Source organism: Panthera pardus, unplaced genomic scaffold (assembly GCF_024362965.1).
Source record: "Panthera pardus isolate Hobbes unplaced genomic scaffold, ASM2436296v1 HiC_scaffold_13, whole genome shotgun sequence".
In the NCBI taxonomy this organism is placed as follows: Eukaryota; Metazoa; Chordata; class Mammalia; order Carnivora; family Felidae; genus Panthera; species Panthera pardus.
In genome coordinates this window covers 50000406-50020386 of record NW_026526688.1, presented here as the reverse complement: position 1 = coordinate 50020386, position 19981 = coordinate 50000406, and the positions used below count along the sequence as shown (strand labels likewise).

Genomic DNA, 19981 nt, shown 5'->3' with positions numbered 1-19981 from the left:
CCACTATGGCACAACCACGTAGTGAAATATTACATAGTCACTAAAAATAATGAGCAAGATCTGTATCTACTGACATGGTAAGACAGTAACAATAGGTAAAAAATAAAATTAAAACAATTTCCTAAACAGCATATATATCCATTTTTGTGAAAAAAATGCACAGAATAAAACTATTTCAATTACTTAAAAAATAAAATAAATGCTCTGAGATTTTATAAAAGAACCTATGGTATATTACTCTGTGTATGAAATAATTAGCTCTGCTAAATCTATAAATGTGTACTGACTGGCTAACAAGAATAAACATTGGTGAATCACTGATTTATTGGCTGCTAATTGAGCAACAAGCCAGGGGACACTCTAATGCCCTACTGCAGGTAGAAAGAAAAGCAAAAGAACAATGATCAATTTAGTTTGAGTAAAAACTGATTTTTGTTAAGTTTATTTATTTTGAGAGAGAGAAAGAGAGACAGACAGACAGACACAGAATCCCAAGCTGACTCCCTGCTGTCAGTGCAGAGCCCTATGCAGGGCTCGAATTCATGAAGCCTGAGATCATGACCTGAAGAAAATCAAGAGTTGGACACTTAACTGAGTCACCAGGGGCCCCAAAACTGTTTTTCAATATATATTTTTTAACATTTATTCATTTGAGACAGAGCATGAGTGGGGGAGGGGCAGGGAGAGAGGGAAACACAGAATCCAAAATCCACACAGAATCCAGAGCTGACAGCTCAGAGCCCTGTGTGGGGCCAGAAACCACAAACCGTGAGATCATGACCTGAGCCGAAGTCAGATGCTTAACCAACTAAGCCACCCAGGCAGCCACCTGATTTTCAATATTAAAAAAATCAGATGACCTATCAGCTGAATCAAATGGTATGCACATTTTAAAAGAACTCTTCAGGGGTGCCTGGGTGGCTCGGTTGCTTAAAGTGTCCAACGCTTGATTTCAGCTCAGGTCATGATCTCAGGGTTCATGGGATCAAGCCCCACATCTGCACTGTCAGTGCAGAGCCTGCTTGGGATTCTCTCTCTCAAAATAAATAAATAAACAAACACTAAGAAAAAAAACAAAATAAAAGGGGGCACCTGGTGGCTTGGTCAGTTAAGTGTCCAACTTCAGCTCAGGTCATAATCTCATAGTTCGTGAGTTCAAGCCCCACATCAGGCTGTGCGCTGACAGCTCGGAGCCTGGAGCCTGGAGCCTGCTTCGGATTCTGTGTCTCCCTGTCTCTCTGCCTCCCCACCCCTGTTCCTGCTCTGTCTCTCTCTATATATTCAAAGTAAATATTTAAAAAAAATTTTTAATAAATAAAAGAACTTTTGATATATATTCCAAATCTCTCTTTAGTAACAATGAGATACTGCTTCTAAACAGGATTGCGTGGGTAACAAAAGTGATTTTTCCTAAGGTTTTCCTAAAGTACAACTTAGGAAAAAGTTGTAAGTTGAAGTTACAGATCTATAGAAAATAGAGAAGATCATGGACCCAAAGAGGTCCTGCCAATGTAACAGCAACTCTTAAGCAAAGATTAACAGTCATTTTGGCATTCTTACTGATATTACACTGTTTACTACAGGAATCTGCAGTATCTCAAATAAATAAAGGAACCTGCTAAGTTAACATAACTGGAGTAAACACCATCAGAAGCCAGGGCTCATCAGAAAGTGAGTGATATAGCAATAGCTGTTCATGCCCTACTTGTAGGAAAAGACACACACTCACTTCTTTGCAGAGAGCAATGAAAGATGCTTGGAAAACTAAGTTACTTGATTATCGTTCCATTAGAAAACAAAAGGACTTGACACATCTAATTTTTATGAAAGTGTAACATCAGAAATCTGATCTTACCAGCTTTCTTTTGAATATTAATTTTAAAAGCCCTTAAAATAGGGGCACCTGGGTGGCTCAGTTGGTTAAGCTCCAACTTCAGCTCAGGTCATGATCTCACAGTTCGTGAGTTTGAGCCCCGTGTCAGGCTCTGTGCTGACAGCCTGGAGCCTGCTTCCGATTCTCTCTCTCTCTCTCTCTCTCTCTCTCTCTCTCTCTCTGCCCCTCCCCCACTCATGCTGTCTGTCTGTCTCTCTCTCTCAAATATAAACATTAAAATTTTTAAAAAATAAATAAAAAATAAAAGCCCTTAAAATAAAATAAGCTAAGTATCTGTCCTGAAAAACAGCAATAAAGGGGCAGGAGGGGCGCCTGACATAGCTCAGCTGGTTGAGCATCTGACTCTTAATTTTGGCTCAGGTCATGATCCCAGAGTCGTGGGATCAAGCCCTGTGTCTGGCTCCACACTGAGCTTAGAACCTGCTTAAGATCCCCTCTCCCCTCTCCCCTCTCCCCTCTGCCTCTGCCCCTCAAAATAGAAAAAGGGGAGGGGGGTAGGAGATGCAACTTTTAGGAGGCTGTTTTCAGGCTGGCTACAAAGCCAGACCGAAAAAACACAGGTGGGAAAAGCAGGATGCGGCAACTGAAGAGGAAAGCAGACTGAATCCAGAAATACTGACAAAGTAGGCCCTGAGGGCTGTCAAGAGGGTCCCGCAAAAGATTATGTTCAGTAATTCTATTTCAATTCACATTGTCTGTAAATAAAGTGATCCATTTCATCATTCTCAGTTCAGATTTAATTTTCTTGACACCTTATATGTATACACAACGTTTTGCATTTCCAATTCAGAAATACCATCCCAAGGTTGTCTCACACACAGGGGCTACAGTGGGAACAGGAGGGATATTCTTTGTCTTCTTTCAGTTTCCCAAGAATGCACTGCAAGACCAGCAATGACTATTTCTTGATAATGAAGTTCCGCCTCCAAGGAAAATTACTGTATTGTTAGAGAAAATATACACTCAAAGCATATTCACTGTTCTAAGTGTTACTTTCCTTTTCCTAAAATCCATATGTCCTTTGGCCATTTGTTTTCCACATCTTATTATCTAAAAAATAAATTCAGTCTCAAAATTTTGTTTCCTGGTTGCTGAGTTTATATAGCTTCATATTTAACTCATAGGGGCTCAATTCCTATTAATCTCAGAATGAGGATTTCTTTTCAGGTCTATTTCATCTAATTTTTAAAGTCCATGTGTGCCACAAATAACCTAATCATGCAATGTGCTCAGTGATGACAGGGTTTAAAAACCCAAACAGGAAAAACCAATACATTTAGGTTCAAAATCAAAATGAATGGTAGACATCAAAATACAGTCTAAAGAAAGCGGAAAAGCTTTTACAACCAACTTGAAAACCAAATGGAAAGTTAAAGAGGTGCCTGCCTGGTTCAGTGGGTAGAGCATGTGACTCTTAATCTTGGAGTTGTGAATTCAAGCCCCACATTGGGTATAGAGTTTTTTTTTTTTTTTTTTTTTTAAATCCAGGGGTACCTGGGTGGCTCAGATTAGGCATCGACTTCAGGTCAGGTCATGATCTCATGTCTCATGAGTTCGAGCCCCATGTCAGGCTCTGTGCCAACAGCTTGGAGCCTGCTTCGAATTCTGTGTCTCCCTCTCTGTCTCTCCCCTGCTCACATTCTGTCTGTCTCTCAAAAATAAAACAATTTAAAAATTTTTTTTTAATTAAATCTTTAAAAAAAGGAGAAGTTAAAAGATGGCCAGATTCTGAAAAAAAAAAAAAAAAAAATCATATTGAAATTCTAGCCCAGTTTCCTCTTCCAATTAAAATCTATTAATCATGGGGCGCCTGGGTGGCTCAGCCAGTTAAGCGGCCGACTTCGGCTCAGGTCATGATCTCACGGTCCGTGAGTTCGAGCCCCTCGTCGAGCTCTGTGCTGACAGCTCAGAGCCTGGAGCCTGTTTCAAATTCTGTGCCTCCCTCTCTCTGACCCTCCCCCGTTCATGCTCTGTCTCTCTCTGTCTCAAAAATAAATAAAACATTTTAAAAATAAAAAAAATAAATTAAAAAAAATCTATTAATCAGAAAACTCTAATATAAGCCCGATTTTTCCCTTAGCAAGGTTGTATGGTTTGTATGCTTTGGCTATAAAATTATTTCAGTAAGATAAAATTTAAAGACCAGGATTTCAGTTAAAACCTCTTTCCTGGCCAGTAAAGAGTTGTTACTTTTTTTTCCAAATCTATATTGAATAATTTCTTCAACATGTACTTTCCAAATCATTCTTTTTATTTGATTTATTGCTCTTTTATGTGGGCAGCTACAGCTTTAAGTAGCCATAGTTCTAGAGTTTTTGGGGTTAAAAATACCATGAAGACAACATCACCTCTGTGAAAAGTAAAGATGTACCACATGTCTCCTAAAGAAAATAAAATCAACAGCAGCCTAACATCAACAAATTAATATGCTCAGAATTACTTTTGAGTATACAATCTGATAGTTTTACTAACAAACTAATATGAAATTTAAGATGGGTAGAGTTTTTCCTGAAGCCAAATGGGAAACAGAGGACTTATTATGAGTTAAACTCCTTTCTCCTTCTCTGATGGCAAAGCCTTCCACGCTGTACAATACAAAGGAAGAATGTGCACTTTATTAAGTTGCTCTCAACATTCCCTACTTCAAATATTTCAATCATGGAACTCCCAAGAAAAACCCACCTAAATAAATGCCCAAAGCACAAAATAAAGCTCAAAGGAATACAGCAGCTAAAATGGGGAAATGAATGATAGAGCTCACAGTCATTTCTTCTATTAATGGGACACTCTTACAGATTTAGAAGAGGTGTAGAGGTAGAGAATATTAGTAAGTGGATGAGATTTTAAAAAAAAAAAAAGTAGGAAAGGAAAGGGAGGATGGTAGGTTTTATTATTTACTTACTCTCCTAATAGTTTCAAAACATTTGGGGGGCTGAGGAGGAACATGTTATTGCACTAAATAAACGGCAACAGGGTAAGAAAAGGGCTGCATCTTAATTAAATCTTGAGCTCCATCCTTCCAAGCCAGCCCAGTTAAGCTTTCACACCTCTTTCCTACACTCCCTAATTCTGAATCTTTTTGCCTTTTTGTGGCGGCTTGTGGCTTAGTAGTTCACGTAAATGCCTTGTTTTTTTTCCCCTGGAGGAAAAAGACAGTATTGATTTGCTTAAAAGTATGTATGGAAAGCATTATCTTTCTTCTTAATAACAGAATTAAGGATTTGTCTATTCCTTAGACTGTCAGCACACCACTGAAGACTAAAAGAGGCTGAAGAGGGAGGTAACATCCCTCATGTCAGTCAGGTCTTTGTTTCCTTGCTCTTGTGGTGTTGGCTTTGCAAAGTAACCCAATTCCCATAAATAAACATTACAGGTCTATCAAAGCTACTTTTATGAAATAAGATTTTAAGATACTTTTATTTTTTATAGCTGTTAGTCTGCTCTGCTGCTGCATCTGCCCAAATTTAGGGAACCAAAATTAAAAATTTAATTTTAATACAGGGGAAAAAATTGGATTTCTTTTATTGAGTAGGTAACTTTCAACTTCAAATCTATCCCGTGCCTAAATTGATGGCATGCGCTTTTGTTCTTAAAAAAAAAAAAAGGAAAGAAAGAAAAGAAAGAAAAAAGAAAAAGCTTTCTCCTAGAGAGGAGCCGCCTAACTCCAAGTCTCCTGAGATTTAACGAGCCTCTAGGAAGATGTTAAAATGTCTTGAAACGTTTTTACAGCACCTTTATTTGCGAGGCCGTCTATTAATTACCCAGCAGTACCCCCACGGCAAATGCACATTAGCATAAAAGAGGGCAGCTGGGGGAAGCGTTGGGGAGGGAGCGCAGACTTTGCAAACTGATGGGATGGAGGGGACAACTTTTAGGCACTGGAAAGAAGAGGTCGGCCAAATGCCAACACAACATCTAAACCTGAAGCAATTCTAACGTGGGTCTCCGGCCGGCCCCAGACGCCCAGGGCGCCAGAGCCCTGGATGCATTGTCCTCCCCCCGGCCGCCGCCGCGTCCTCCACCCACGCTCCGGCGAGCGGGGAGCGCCACACGCCCCCGCGGCGCCGACCCAGGGAGCGGGCGCCTATCGCAGACGCCCTCCTCCACCAAGGATTTGGGCAAGGGGGAGGCGGAAGGGGAGCCGCGGTCCACACTCGCACAGGTTGCCCAGCGCGGGCTTAGGACACAGAGGGTTAATAATCTCCCGGGCGTCTGCCCACCTCAGCCCTCACCCCAAACTCGGCTCCTCCGCACCCCCTAGGCCCGCCGTCGGTCCCAAGGAGCCCCTCCGACGCCCCGCCACAGCCTGGCGCCGAAGGCTTTTGTTTTGGCCGCGACGAGAATAACGATCCCTGAGGAGGAGGAGGTGCCGGAGCTGCTGGTGGCTCCTCAGCACAGGGTTAGGCAGAGGAGCGGGCAGCCGCGGCGGCACCTCCTCATTCCCCACACTCCCCGCGCCCTTTTCCAGCTAAGAGGGACTGGGGAACCGCTCGCCTCGTCGCTCACCTCACATCTCGGGGCCGGGCTCCAAGGGGGGTTCAGCGCCGGCCGGGGGCGGCCACGGGTCCCTCAGGTAAACGGAGCCAGCGAGGACCGCCGACGCGCGCGCCGCTTCGGAGCAACCGCGAGCTTTTGGGAGCGCCAGAGCGCGCGGCCCAGGGAGCGAGCGCGCGCGCGCGCACGCACGGCGCAGGCGCGCTGCGCACACTCGGCCGCACGCTCCCATTTTGAGACCCACTTGGAGGTGCCGGCTCGGAGCTCTCGGCCGGTCTCTGCCTCGTGTTTGGGGGACGCCTTGTGCTAGTTATCCCGCTCCGGCGGAGTGGTTTCGAGCTCTGGAAGCGTTTCTCTGAAATGCGCTCAGCCCTCTTTGCAAAGCCCTCCCTCCCCCGCTGAAAAAGCGTGGCGACTCTTCTTATCCAAACTGGGAATTCTGTTATTGCAAGACCACCAAAACCTGTTCTACGAACGAGGGTGCTGACCTAGGGATCCGGGGTTGAAGGTGGTCAAGAGTAGGAATACAGGTGTTGAGGGTGGCACTGGGTGCAGATAGGAGTAGGCATCTGACCTGTTGCAGAGCTTCACGCTTAAACAACAGACTAGACAAGATTCTAGCCTAGGAGCAGTTTATATCCCCTTTGCCAGCACCTTAGTGCACAGGTGGAGATTGTGGTTATTGGTATCATTTCCCATCTTTTTCTACATAAGCCATTTCAGAGCTGAAAGAGTTCTTAAAGATCATCTAAACTCAACCTCTCATTTTTCAGACGAGGAAAATAGCACTCAGAAGGGTTAAATGACATCCAAAGTCACACAGCTTTTTAAGAAAAAGTCTGGATTCATTCAAGGCCAGGCAGTTCTTTTTTACTATACTGTTTTCCTTTTCGTCCCATTTCAAGCTAGACTTAATAGGCATCATCTTGTTCTGTTGATAGCCATGGAACTTAAAGTATATTGATCCTGTTGCACAACAATGTGAATGTACTTGCCACTACTCAACTGTACATTTAAACAATGGCTAAAATGGTAAATTTGTGTTAAGTGTATTTTATCACAGTTTTTAAAAGGCACTGAATAAGTGTTAAATAAGCAATGAGTATTGAGCTTAGGCAGCCATAAATATAGTTTAACATCAGAAGGTGAGCTATGGGGAAAAGCAAAAATTAATATATGAAGCAACATTTTCAATTTTCATAGTAAATACTTGTGCAGTAACAGTTTTGGTTTTTTGTTTGTTTTTTAAAGTAATACTGATCCTCAGGCTGATTCTAAGCAAGACAGTGTGTCCTGTTGAGCCAACACTGGCTCTACTGAGGAGGAGTGAGGAGGCAAATAGTGTATGTGAAAATCTGTATGCGGTATGTACTTCCACATCCCTTGTCCCTGCAGAACCTCTGAAGATGTGCAGCTAGATGTACTTTTATGCAATTTACACACCATCCTGTGAAAACTGTGAGGCATAGGACATATCATAGCTCACATGGGAAGTGAGAGTGATGTAGAAATTATCACTGTGTGTGTCAACATGATTAAATCTCAGAAATATAACATTGAAAAAAGTGAACTACAAGATATGTAAATTATGGTATCGCTTTAAAAACAGCCATATTGTTTGAGATCAAACATGCATCTATAAAAAGCATAAAAACTGGAAAAGGAGGCTACACACCAATTTCATAGATGGTGGTTGCCTCTAGGCAAGCAGGGAGGGAAATAAGATCTGGAAAATGTACAAAAGGGGGCTTCAACAGTTAATCACACACATGAAACGAAAATGTTAATATTTTTTAAATTTTTGGTGGGGTTACAAGGGTGTTTCTATGTAGTCTCTACATTTTTCTTTATATTTGAAGTAATGTTGAAGTATTTCAGACATTGAACTGATGTGCTCACTGTGAATATAGCCTGAATGTTGTCATTCAGAACAGAAGGTAAGGAGTGTCTTCAGTTAGATGATAAGGTGCCAGACAAGAGGAAGCCTAGAGAGTGCTGGTTGAGAGGATAGTCAAAAGGGAGCTTATTTTCACGTATAAGATTATTCAAATTAAACAGGGATAACATGAGATGGTTTCTTTTATCCCATCTCTCTTTCATTCCATGTTGTAACCACCAATAGAAAGTCTTTAATGAGTGAGAACTTCGCAGAGAGACACAGCACTCAAACGGAATGTTGTTAAAACTGGTCTCTTGATGAACCCATTTTGAAACCATAAATGTTAACTGGCAATGCTGCACATGGTAATTTAGTATTGCATCTACTACCTCCCCCGAGGTCTCCACCCCCCACCAAAGGCTTTGTTTACTCATTTATATACAACCTGATCATGTGGAAAAACCACAAAGCTGGAATTCAAACAACCTGGGTTCTAATTTCAGTTTGGCCACTCACAGACCTTTGTTAAGTCAAGGAAAGCAACAATCTCTATGAGCTTCACTCTCCTAAGCTGGAGGTATGCAAATGTTGCCGATTTCAAAACTACAAAACACAATACAAACATAGGTTTACATTTAAGTTGGAGGAGAATATATTCTTATCTATTTTAGAAATGTAAGGTAGTGAAGTTTTGGGTTTTTTTGTTTTGTGTTTGTTTTTGGGATTTTTTGGTTGTTGTTTTTGCTTGCTGCCCATAGGAACTGCTTTATATTTATCATGGAGCTCCTTCTGAAATTTTGAATTTTTGGTTGTTTTCTAGCACTTGTTAATAGTTCTATCACAACAGTTATCAGTGTGGGCCTTATATTAGGTATTTACACATTGCATCTTCCAGTCTTCCTCATTTTTTTATCCTTGTGTTCTCACCCTGCCCTTTATTACGTGGTGGGTACTCAATAAATTTAATTAGACTGGATTGTAAAATTTTCTAAATTTGGAGTTATTCTTATTAAGCCATGCCATCTGCTGGTTCTCCGGTGTATCTGTCAGTCAGCCTGAATTCCTCTTGAAATTCAGGATGAAGCATTTGTGAATTTGTGTGTTGGGCAATTTTCCCATGTCCTCCCACTTCCTTTTGCAGGTGCTTTTCTTTAATTGAACCAGTCGCGAATTCTTTTTCCTCCTACCCTCTTTTACCTGTTGGCCACTCTTAAAACCTGGAAAAGTGGAGTTTGCATTTCGGAGCCTCGGAATGACCAGAGAAATATAATTGGGCATGCTCAGTTGGTTGTCCTGATTTGGAACACAAATATGTCTTGAGTGCCTGTCAATTCTGTTTGTTTCAGGATCAGATGCATTTTCCTCCCAGCATTATATTGGGAGATTGCAGCCCCTCCCAACCTCTTGCGCTCTTGCTTTTTAATTTTATCCGTGTGCCCAATTTTGGAGCCAGCCCTTCTGAATCTCTTGGCCAATCAAGAGACCACACATTGTTGCCTAAGAGACCCCGGATGCCAGCGAAAGGATTTATAGATGGTGATTGGACTACTGACTGGAAAGAAGGGTGGGGGCTGGACAGAGTCAAAGGAAAAGCTGCCATGGCAACACCAGAGCTTGAGGCTTGAAGAAGGAGATGAGCTAAAGAGGTGAGAGCAGTGGGCAGTGCATGAAAAAGATGGAGACTTTTTTGAGAGCTCCATTCTAAGATCCTCCTGGGCCTCTCACAAGCCTTGTTAGTGTTCCTGGGGATTACATTTCGCTCCGTTTTCAGCTGCAGTTAAAGTACCAGATGCCTCGTACTTGCGAAATTAACAACAACAATTATTTCTATACCTAGCAAACACTCGCTCTTTGTATTGCAGTATAGTTTTTGCTTAGTCTCTACCCAGTTGAATGAAAGATGAATTCGTATTTAAATCTGACTATACCTTGTTGCCTGATAATTTCCTGATACTATCTGAGATCTTCTCTGATGATACTGCAGTGCACAATGAGTTGTGTGTTGGCAGAGAAACTCAATCTTATTCTCTGTGTATTCCAAATAAAAATCCGATAACCTTGAGTATAATTCCAGTGCTCAATTCATAATGTTCTGAGTTTTATCCTACATTCCTATTAGTTTTCGTCTTTAAACTGCTTCCCCACTATTGTATTCATTCAGTTGATTTAACCAATATTTGAGTACCAATTATGTAGTACTGGGATTCAGATTCATGTGAGCAATGTAAGAAAATGACATGAGCCAAGAAGCCTCAGAATTTTGTACTAGTTGTTTTGTACCAAAGCTCAGTGTGTCTGGGCGGATAGTGCACGGTGTGAGGGGCTGGGAGATGAGGCTGAAAAGGTCAATTGAGGTAAATTCTTAGTGGACCTAGACTTCCTTGCTAAGGAGTCTGGTTATGCTGTAGCCCTCAGAGAGCCTCTGAAGGTTTTTGAGCTGAAAAGTGACACAATCAACTGGTCCTTCAAAAAATACTTCCATTAGTAGATTGGTGGTTACCAGAGGCTGGGAGATGGGGAAAATGGGGAAACATTGATCAAAGGGTACAAACTTTCAGTTATAAGATGAGTAAGTTCTGGAGATCTAATGTCCAGCATGGTGACTATAATTAATAATAATGTTTTATACTTGAAACCTACTGAGTAGATCTCAAGTGTTCTCACCACACACACACACACACACACACACACACACACACACACAAATGGTAGCTATGGGAGATGATGGATGAATAATACTTTGTAATCATTTCACAATATAAACATACACCAAAACATTAAGTTGTACATCTTAATTACATACAATTTTTATTTATAAAAAATAAAACAAAAAAGCAACCCTTTCTGACAGTAGATTGCATGGTATATTAAAGCAGAGACTCTTATCTTTGTACCCCCTAACTCAGGGCTAATAGGTCCTTAGTATAATTGAATAATGGTGACAGTGTGAAGAATGGCTCAGAAAATGGGATTGGAGATTTGTGACCACTGTAACTTTACCAGAGGACCCATCCTTGCTGTTGGACATGGAACTAGAACCATACCATACATTGGGGGTTAGGGCCAAAGACCCCCTATCTTCCTTTTTATTCAAAGAAAACTTAAAGGTCAACATTCCAGGATGGCAATTAAGGTAGAAAGAGGTCACACACACACACACACACACACACACACACACAAAACAGCAAGCTTTATATGTGGAAGGAGAGGAAGACAACTTGCTTTGTCTTGCTGAAAGAGTGGGGATAGTTATTTCTTGTGCATGTTATATACAAGTGTCTGTCTTGTAATAGTACTGAGTGTTTATACCATGAACATGTGTGTGCATGCAGATATGTATACTGCGGGAGGAGGAAAAAAACACAAAAGGATAATGATGAAGGCAAGGGCAGGACAACCCCATTTGAATGCTTCAGCAGAACTGTATTACCAAGAGGGCTGTTTCTCCTGGCCAGACCTATCTCCTTAAAGCCAAGTTAATTGAAGAGAAGCTAATTTAAATAATTTCTAGCTGTTAGGCACCAGGAAAAAGAGAATAGCCAGTGCAGGGCCTTAGGGAGGCCCAAGAGAAGTTACTTTGCCCTAATTCAGAAATTGTACCTAGCTTGTTTCCTATACAAACTGGAAAGTTCTCAGCTTACAGCAGGAATTTTTCACCTGGGGTAAGCAAAATGTTATATTCATGTGCATTTTTCTACAGAAAGGATTCCTAGCTGTTATCATATTCTCAAATATCTTTATGGCCCTCAAAAAAAAGATTAAAAATAACAACTGGTTTAAAGAGAAAAAAGGTCAGACATAAATAAGAACAATACAAAAAGAAATATGTAATTTTTAACTGGGCGGATCTAGGCTCTGAGACCATGCTTTGTATCTATAATTTGCCCACTCACATACTTTTATAGCTGCCAATTAATAATACTGTAATGAAATAATTTCCTATACCTTTTGCAATTTGGCTAAACATGTGTGACTCAGATAATTAGCTGTTAGAGGTAGGGAAGAACGTGAGTGCTGATCTGGGTCCTCTTTATATCAGTGGTATGGTGGCAGTAGGCTACTGCCAAGAAGGAATTGTGTAATGATGACCTTGTGGTTTTAAAATATTGGCTTTCTCTTCAGCTATAACTCAACCCTAAGAGAGAATATTACCTGTCGAGTGAAAACCTCAAAGATTTCAGATCTAGCATTTGGAGGAGCCCCATATCAGCCGAAAAGTAATGGTTTTTTTTTTTTAATTGTCCAAATTGTCCAGCCTTTGCTACCGTAGAGTAATTTTTGGAGCCCATAAATCAGGCACGCAAGCCCTAGCTTCCTCGGTCACTACTGCTTTTTAATATGCAACCCATCTTTAAAGAGCAAGGAAGGCAGAAGCAAACAGAAACACTGAGGATATACATTGAAACTACCATCAGTCTGCTTCAAATGGTTTCCACCTTAAAATATTTTGCTATGGCTCTCTAATGGGTTTCGAGACACTCTGTAAATGACAGGAAGTTCTAAGAAAGGTTGCAAGGAAGCTACCACTTCTTGAGACCACTCATCTGTCAGACACTCTGCTGGACCAGTTTAATCTTCAAAACAGTGGTTGATGGTAGATGCAGATAGATTAAATGCTCACATAGATTGGGGGTCCCTGTGTGGCTCATGCAGTTAAGCATCCAACTCTTAATATCTGCTCAAGTCGTGATCTCATGGTTCATGAGTTCACGCCCCAAGTTGGGCTCTGCACTGACAGTGCAGACTCTGCTTGGGATCCTCTCTCTCCCTCTCTCTGCCCCTACCCTTCTCTCTCTGTCTCTCAAAATAAATAAATAAACATTTTTTATAAAATGCTCAGATAGATCGAATAACTTGTAAAAAGTTATACAGCTAGTAGGTTTTAGAGCCAGGATCAAACTTGTATGAGGTAAAAAGTTTTGTAATTTTTTAATGTAAGCAAATGTAATATTTTCAATGAAGCAAATAAGTGAAAGAGGAAATTTATTGCAAGAATATCAGGTGGCTCACAAAATGGACAAGAAAAGACAGGGGGCTTCTGAGGGGTGAGGCAGTGGGAGCAAATTAACAGAATATCAGTGCTATTGTGAACAACCCTTCAGTTGTTAGGTAAGGATGAACTAGCACCAGTCCAGCTGGCCTAGCTTGGTTTTATGACCCCATCTTGCCTGGGAAAGGGGAAGCCACCTTGATGAACCAACCCAGCAGACTCTAAACAATGAGAAGAAAGTAATTCTTCATGGAAATTAAAGGGTTTGTTTTCTTTTTTAATTTTTTTAATGTTTATTTATTTTTGAGAGAGACAGAGCACGAGCAGGGGAGGAGCAGAGAGAGAGGGAGACACAGAATCCGAGACAGGCTCCAGGCTCCGAGCTGTCAGCACAGAGCCCGACATGGGGCTCAAACTCACAAACCGTGAGATCATGACCTGAGCCAAAGCCGGACACTCAACCAACCGAGCCACCCAGGCACCCCTAAAGGGTTTTAATCAAATGAAGGCAGACATATACTGGGCATCTAAAAATAGCACATTTTCCAACCCAAATCTGTCCATCTCTAAAGGCTTGGCTTTGTCCATTACACCATTCTACTTTTTTTTTTTTTTAATTTATTTATTTTGAGAGAGAGAGGGAGAGAAAGTGCACATAAGCAGGGAGGGGCAGAGAGAGAGAATGAGAGAGAATCCCAAGCAGGCTCCACACTCAGCGCAGAACCTGACGCAGGGCTTGATCCCACAACCCTGGGATCATGACCTGAGCCAAAAGCAAGAGTCGGACACTTAACTGACTGCACCACCTAGGTGCCCGTACACCATTCTACTTCTTAAATATGGTGTCAAGCTAGAACCCTTGTTACTTAGAGATCAGAAGGAGGAGAGGAAGAAAGACACAGGGGCAAAGATGGAGTGCTTTATACTGCACTATGATTTTATAAGTTAAAATACTTCTTTCTGGCAAATGGGGTATATTTTTACCTGGGAATGATTTTAAACAGACCTGATCTGATTTCTAGTTCCAGCAGTTCCTGCTTCTGTAAACTTTGGCAGGGTGTGTAACTTCGGTGAGCCTCATTTTCTTCATGTGTAAAATGGGCTAAAATCTACAACCTCACCAGATTGTTGTGAGCTTTAATTAAGCATGCATGTAAAGTGCCTGACATGTAAAATGATCCCAGTAAATGTTCTTCCCCCCATTTCCCTCTTTCAACATACTAAAAGATGGCATGGTATTAGTATTTTTCATATTCTGAAGATTACATGATTCATTTCTTCTGATAGGTATGGTTTTTCTTATGGAAAGTATTCAGTTATTTCATGATGGCATTTGCACCTCCAAAAAGCATAGATGGCCCCAAAATGCAGACAAAGATGAGTACCTGGACACCCCTAAACCATCAGCTTTTGAATGACCGGGTAAGTAACCAGAGCTATTTTATCAATGAATCCATGCCTTAAGGTGTGTGTGTGGGGGGGGGGGGGGGAGTATAAAAACGTTAGTTATCAAAATATGAACAGGAATTGTTTAGGATTGTGTAATGGGTTAAAATAAAAGAGAGATGTAGGATTTTTTCCAAAAGCTTTTATTGAGCTCTTGCTATATGGGCAAAGCTGGTTGTAGACAGAATCTTTGCCCATGATGACAATGTCTTAGATTTGCTCTTTCCTCTACTGTCGCTGCTCCTCTCTCTCTCTCATCCCAAGTGCCTTTTTTCTCCCATCACTGGTTCTCTGCTAGAATAGCCAGGAATGAGAGAGAAGAGGGTACTCTTTGAGGAGTTCCCCAAAAAGATTTTCTTGCTATAGTTGCAGTTACTGGATAATGGTGGACATTTAACCAAATAAATAAAATGAGTAAATCTCAACTGATGACTCACATTACTAGGCTTCTCCTAAAAAGTTTCTTTCTTACCTGCATTCTGGGGAAGCACGAGTAGAATAGACCAAAGGATTGCAGAGATGGGAAGCTGAGTATCATGCTGGGGTGTGAGATTGGCCAGTCTCTGGGGATTTCCATTCCTGCTTCAGTTGGAGGCAGAATTTACCAACAGGCCTGTGAGCTCCTATTATCAATACCTATCCCAAGGACCACACCTCGTTGGCAGTAAAATACAATCAACATCAATAAAACTGACTTCATTATCTTGCTCCTACACACCAGTTCCTCCTCCTGGTAAAAGGCATCACTTTACACCAAGTCACTCGAGCCAGAAATCATCCTTCTCCCTGCCAGCTCTGGGTTGGTTTTCCCCAATTTACAAGCTCATAACTTAGCCTGTTACTGATGGCATAGAAGACATTACTGTTTCATAGTAAAACACAAGATTCTTGGAGAGACAATGAGCTTCATTACTCACAGTGCAGCAAGCAGCTGTAGCATCATGTTTGCATTGTTTCTTGCCCACCTTGTCCCACAAGAATGCTATAGAAGGCCCAGAAAAATACTACACACCATGGATTTGTAGCACAAACCCTTACTGAGGAACAGTAAACCCACTGCTTTTCTTTCTTTCTTTTTTTTTGATCCAAGTTAGTTAACATATAGTGTAATAATGATTTCAGGAATAGAATTTAGTGATTCATCACTTACATATAACATTCAGTGCTCATCCCAAGTGCCCTCCTTAATGCCCATCACCCATTTAGCCCATCCCCCCACCCAACACCCCACCAGCAACCCTTAGTTTGTTCTCTGTATTTAAGAGTCTCTTATGGGTTGTCTCCCTGTTTTTGTCTTATTTTTGCTTCCCTTCCCTTATGTTCATCTGTTTTGTTTCTTACATTCCTTATATGAGTGAAATCATATATTTGTCTTTCTATGACTGACTTATCTCGCTTAGCATAATACACTCTCATTCCATCTATATTGTTGCAAATGGCAAGATTTCATTCTTTTTGATCACCAAGTAATATTCTGTTGTATATGTATATACCACATCTTCTTTATTCATTTATCAGTCAATGGACATTTGGGCTCTTTCCATACTTTGGCTATCATCGATAGCACTGCTATAAACATTGGGGTCATGTGCCCCTTTTAATCAGCATTTTTGTATCCTTTGGATAAATACCTAGTAGTGCAGTTGCTAGGTCAGAGGGTAGTTCTGTTTTTAATTTTTTTTTTTTTTAATTTTTTTTCAACGTTTTTTATTTATTTTTGGGACAGAGAGAGACAGAGCATGAACGGGGGAGGGGCAGAGAGAGAGGGAGACACAGAATCGGAAACAGGCTCCAGGCTCCGAGCCATCAGCCCAGAGCCTGATGCGGGGCTCGAACTCACGGACCGCGAGATCGTGACCTGGCTGAAGTCGGACGCTTAACCGACTGCACCACCCAGGCGCCCCTGTTTTTAATTTTTTGAGGAACCTCTATACTGTTTTCCAGAGTGGCTGTACTAGTTTGGAAGGAATCCATTGCTTTCGTAGTAAGCAGTAAGCAAGTCTGCTCTTGGTCCCAAAAGGAGACAGTACCTCATTACTCAAAGTTGCCTTGCTCCAAACATAACTTGGAGAAATGGCCCAAGGAAAGAGCAATGACTCTCAGTATTCCAACACATTTAGGAGTATGAGAAGGAGGCCCAGGGAGGTATTTCTTCCAGCACCCCCTCATTTCCATATCCAATTCATTTTCAAGTTCTAGGAGACTTCCTTTTCATCCAGGGCTCTCTCCATTATTCATCTATATGCCTCCAGCTTCACCTTGTCAGTTCACACTCTCATCACCCTTTGGCTGATGCAGTGCTGTAACCCCTAACTGGCTTCACTCCCTCTAGTCCTACCAGTCCATCTTCTGCACTGGTCCCAGGATGATTTTTCTAAAATACCAAACTAAAAAAATTAAAATAAACATAAATAAAATTTTAAAGTAAAATACCAAGCTAATCCTATTATGTAAAACTGATAACACACCCTGCTCCAAAGAGTAAATTCCAAACCCCTACACATAGCATTGAGGATCTTTCTTAAGTTGACCTCAGCCAACCTCTCGGTTCCTACCCCTGCCACTGCTTCCTCCCATCCTATGTCCAGGCTAACTAAGTGGCCTCCAGATGAGCCATTGTTGCCCCCTCTAAGCACTAACTCCAATACGATTTTCTCTGGAAAGCCTCCTCCTGCTTGCTTTTCTTTGCTCTCATCACTGTTTACCAACTTTCCCACTCAACTGCAATGTGTTGAGTTGAGATTCTGTCTTTTCTCTCTGTATTTCCAGTGCCTGATAACATTCCTGAAGCACAAAAGATGGAGTCAGAATTCAGCCATCCTCCCTGGGACCTCCTTCAACTGACTCTCTTGCCTTCTAGTTCCTAAATCCCTCCTTTCTTAGTCTGGATTTGACCCTTGCCCTCTAAACCTAACTGATGTGCTAATAATCACTCTGGCAAAGCAAGAGCTTCAGTCCTGACCCCTCCTGTTCAGTACTTTCCTGTTTCTACTCTTCTGGTGTGAAACCTGAGTGACTTTGGGAGACAGATAAGCAGCCAGCACAGCAATCAGAACAGTGAGAAATAAAAGGGAGAGAGACTGAAAAGGAAAAAGATTTTTAAAAAAGTGAGGAAAGAAGAATGAGACATAGAATAAAAGGAGGGACCAGGAGAAACAAAAGGAAGGCAGAGAATGAGAGAGAGAAATCCAGCCTTCATCTGGCCATGAACACAAGTCTATTGGGAGTATTTTTTATTCAGCTCAACAACTGTTTATTGAGCACCTGTTTGTAAATGTTCTTAACTTTCCAACAGTTTATATAACAGCTTCTCTGCTTTCCCCCCCAAAAGTTCAATGTTTAGATTTGAAATCTGTTTCCACATAGAATTGTGAAGATTTTACACATATGTGAAAAAGTGACTTGAATTGAAATACATATTTGTTGGATGCCTTGATTTTCAGAAATTTTCTTTGAAAAATTGGAAGTCTTGATCGATTTAGCAGCTATGGAGAAAAAAAGTATCTTAGTTGCCTGATTGCCTGTTGCAGGTTGGTTAACTAGAGAAGCAGACTCTGGTATAGCATATAGAGCATCCACTGTGGAAGGCTTTCTGGATCAGCACTAAGGAAGGGAAAGGAGTAGAGGTAGGTGAGGGGGGAAAGGGAGGAGAAGGGAGAGAAGGTCGCAAGTTTGAGGCCTGGCACTGTAGCCACCAGCCTTTATACTTCCATATTGGGGCGCCTAGCTGGCTCAGTCAGTGGAGCATCCTACCCTTGATCTTAGGGTCATGAGTTGGAGTCCCACACTGGGTGTAGAAATCACATACATACACTTCTACACCGACCATTCAGTAGATGCTAGCTGCCCCATGGAAGAGCCTGACCTTGGACAAAGCAGAGCTCTCAACCTCATGGTTAACAGCCAGCAGCACTCCCCAACAGGTGGAATAAACCCAGGGCAGTGCATCACAGCAAGCATTACATTGTCTTATCTTGGTCGTTGAAAAGCTTTTGTCTAGAAATGATAATTTCTAGAGATAATATTTATTTTGTTCTTTAGAGCTCTCATTTTTTACCGCAAATTACTTTTCGGTTTAGTTAGATTTTAGTTTGGAGTAAAATTATTTTTTTAAATCTTTGCATGTATACACATATGTATGTATTTATTTAAATGTGCATAGACACACACATAAAATTTGTATATGGGTATACCAAACTATTAATAGTCGTTTCCCCCAAAGAGGTGGATGGCACTGGGGGAGGTGGTCCTGTAAAATGAAAGCTTTCATTTTTTGCTTTACATAGTGCAATAAAATTACAAATCTTAAAACAATTTTAAAATTATGTAAATAAAAATAAAGAACAGTAACTCTGGGAATTGGAAATTCTGGTTTCAGATCACCGATAATTTCCTGCATGACTTGAATAAGTCATTTACTTTCTCTGGGTTTTACCATCATCCTTTATAAAATGAGTATGTTCAAAAAAAATAAAAAATAAAATGAGTATGTTCGACCAGATTACCTTGGAGGTTGCTTCCAGATCTAACATTCTAACTGTGCAAAAGGTATTAAAAAACAGATACCAAGGATACAGCTGGCCAGAAGGTGTCCACACAATAATTTCAAAGAAAGAAATTCTTCTTTTTTTTTTTTTAATGTTTATTTATTTTGAGAGATGGAGAAAGCATGAGCAGGGGAGGGGCAGAGAGAGAAAGGGAGAGAGAGAAACCCAAGCAGGCTCTACACTGTCAGTGCAGAGCCCAGCGCCGGGCTTCCCACAAACCGTGAGTTCATGACCTGAGCCAAAACCAAAAATCAGACACTTAATCCACTGAGCCATCCAGGTGCCCCTCTACACTTCTAAAACAGGGCATTTGTCATTAATGACCACTGTAATTTTGAGGTCCTGTTTTCTGTTTTTGTTTTAATTTTGTCTTTCTTCAATTCTGTAGTAATAGGTAAAAGACATAACTATTTCAGACTGAAACAGGATCATAGACTTTTTTTTAAGTTTTTATTTAAATTCCGGTTAGTTAACATACAGTGTAATATTAGTTTCAGAGGTACAATATAGTGATTCAACACTTCCATACAACACTTGGTACTCATTGGGTCATGGGATTTTAACTTCACAGCAGACTTTAAGCAGAGAGATTGAATTCAAATTTGGGTGTCTAAAAAATAGCATGATCAGCATAGGCAAATGTAACAGATTTCAAATTAATTTAGGCATTATGATTTTTAAAGGAAGAATGTTTTAAACATACACATTTCTTTGCCATCTAGTGTTTTTTT

General features: G+C 41.0%; 2 protein-coding genes across 7 annotated transcripts in view; one reads left to right on the top strand and one right to left on the bottom strand.

The window, feature by feature from the left end:
• Positions 1-6545, bottom strand: part of FZD3 (frizzled class receptor 3) — a 105734-nt gene extending 99189 nt beyond the window's left edge. For both annotated transcript variants that reach the window (XM_019440886.2, XM_019440887.2), the window contains exon 1: positions 6401-6545. The gene's annotated coding sequence lies outside the window, so the exon portion shown is untranslated. The remainder of the gene's footprint in view (positions 1-6400) is intronic.
• Positions 6546-9610: 3065 nt separating this feature from the next.
• The window catches only part of FBXO16 (F-box protein 16), a 55553-nt gene continuing 45182 nt past the window's right edge, over positions 9611-19981 (top strand). For 2 of the 5 annotated variants that reach the window (XM_019440884.2, XM_019440885.2), the window contains exons 1-2: positions 9613-9913; positions 14545-14679. In XM_019440884.2, the coding sequence (XP_019296429.2) occupies positions 14581-14679 (99 nt within the window). In that variant the 5' untranslated portion in view covers positions 9613-9913; positions 14545-14580. Of the gene's footprint in view, positions 9914-14544; positions 14680-19981 lie in introns of all 5 variants that reach the window. The other 3 variants (XM_019440882.2, XM_019440881.2, XM_019440883.2) reach the window with 3 other exon arrangements.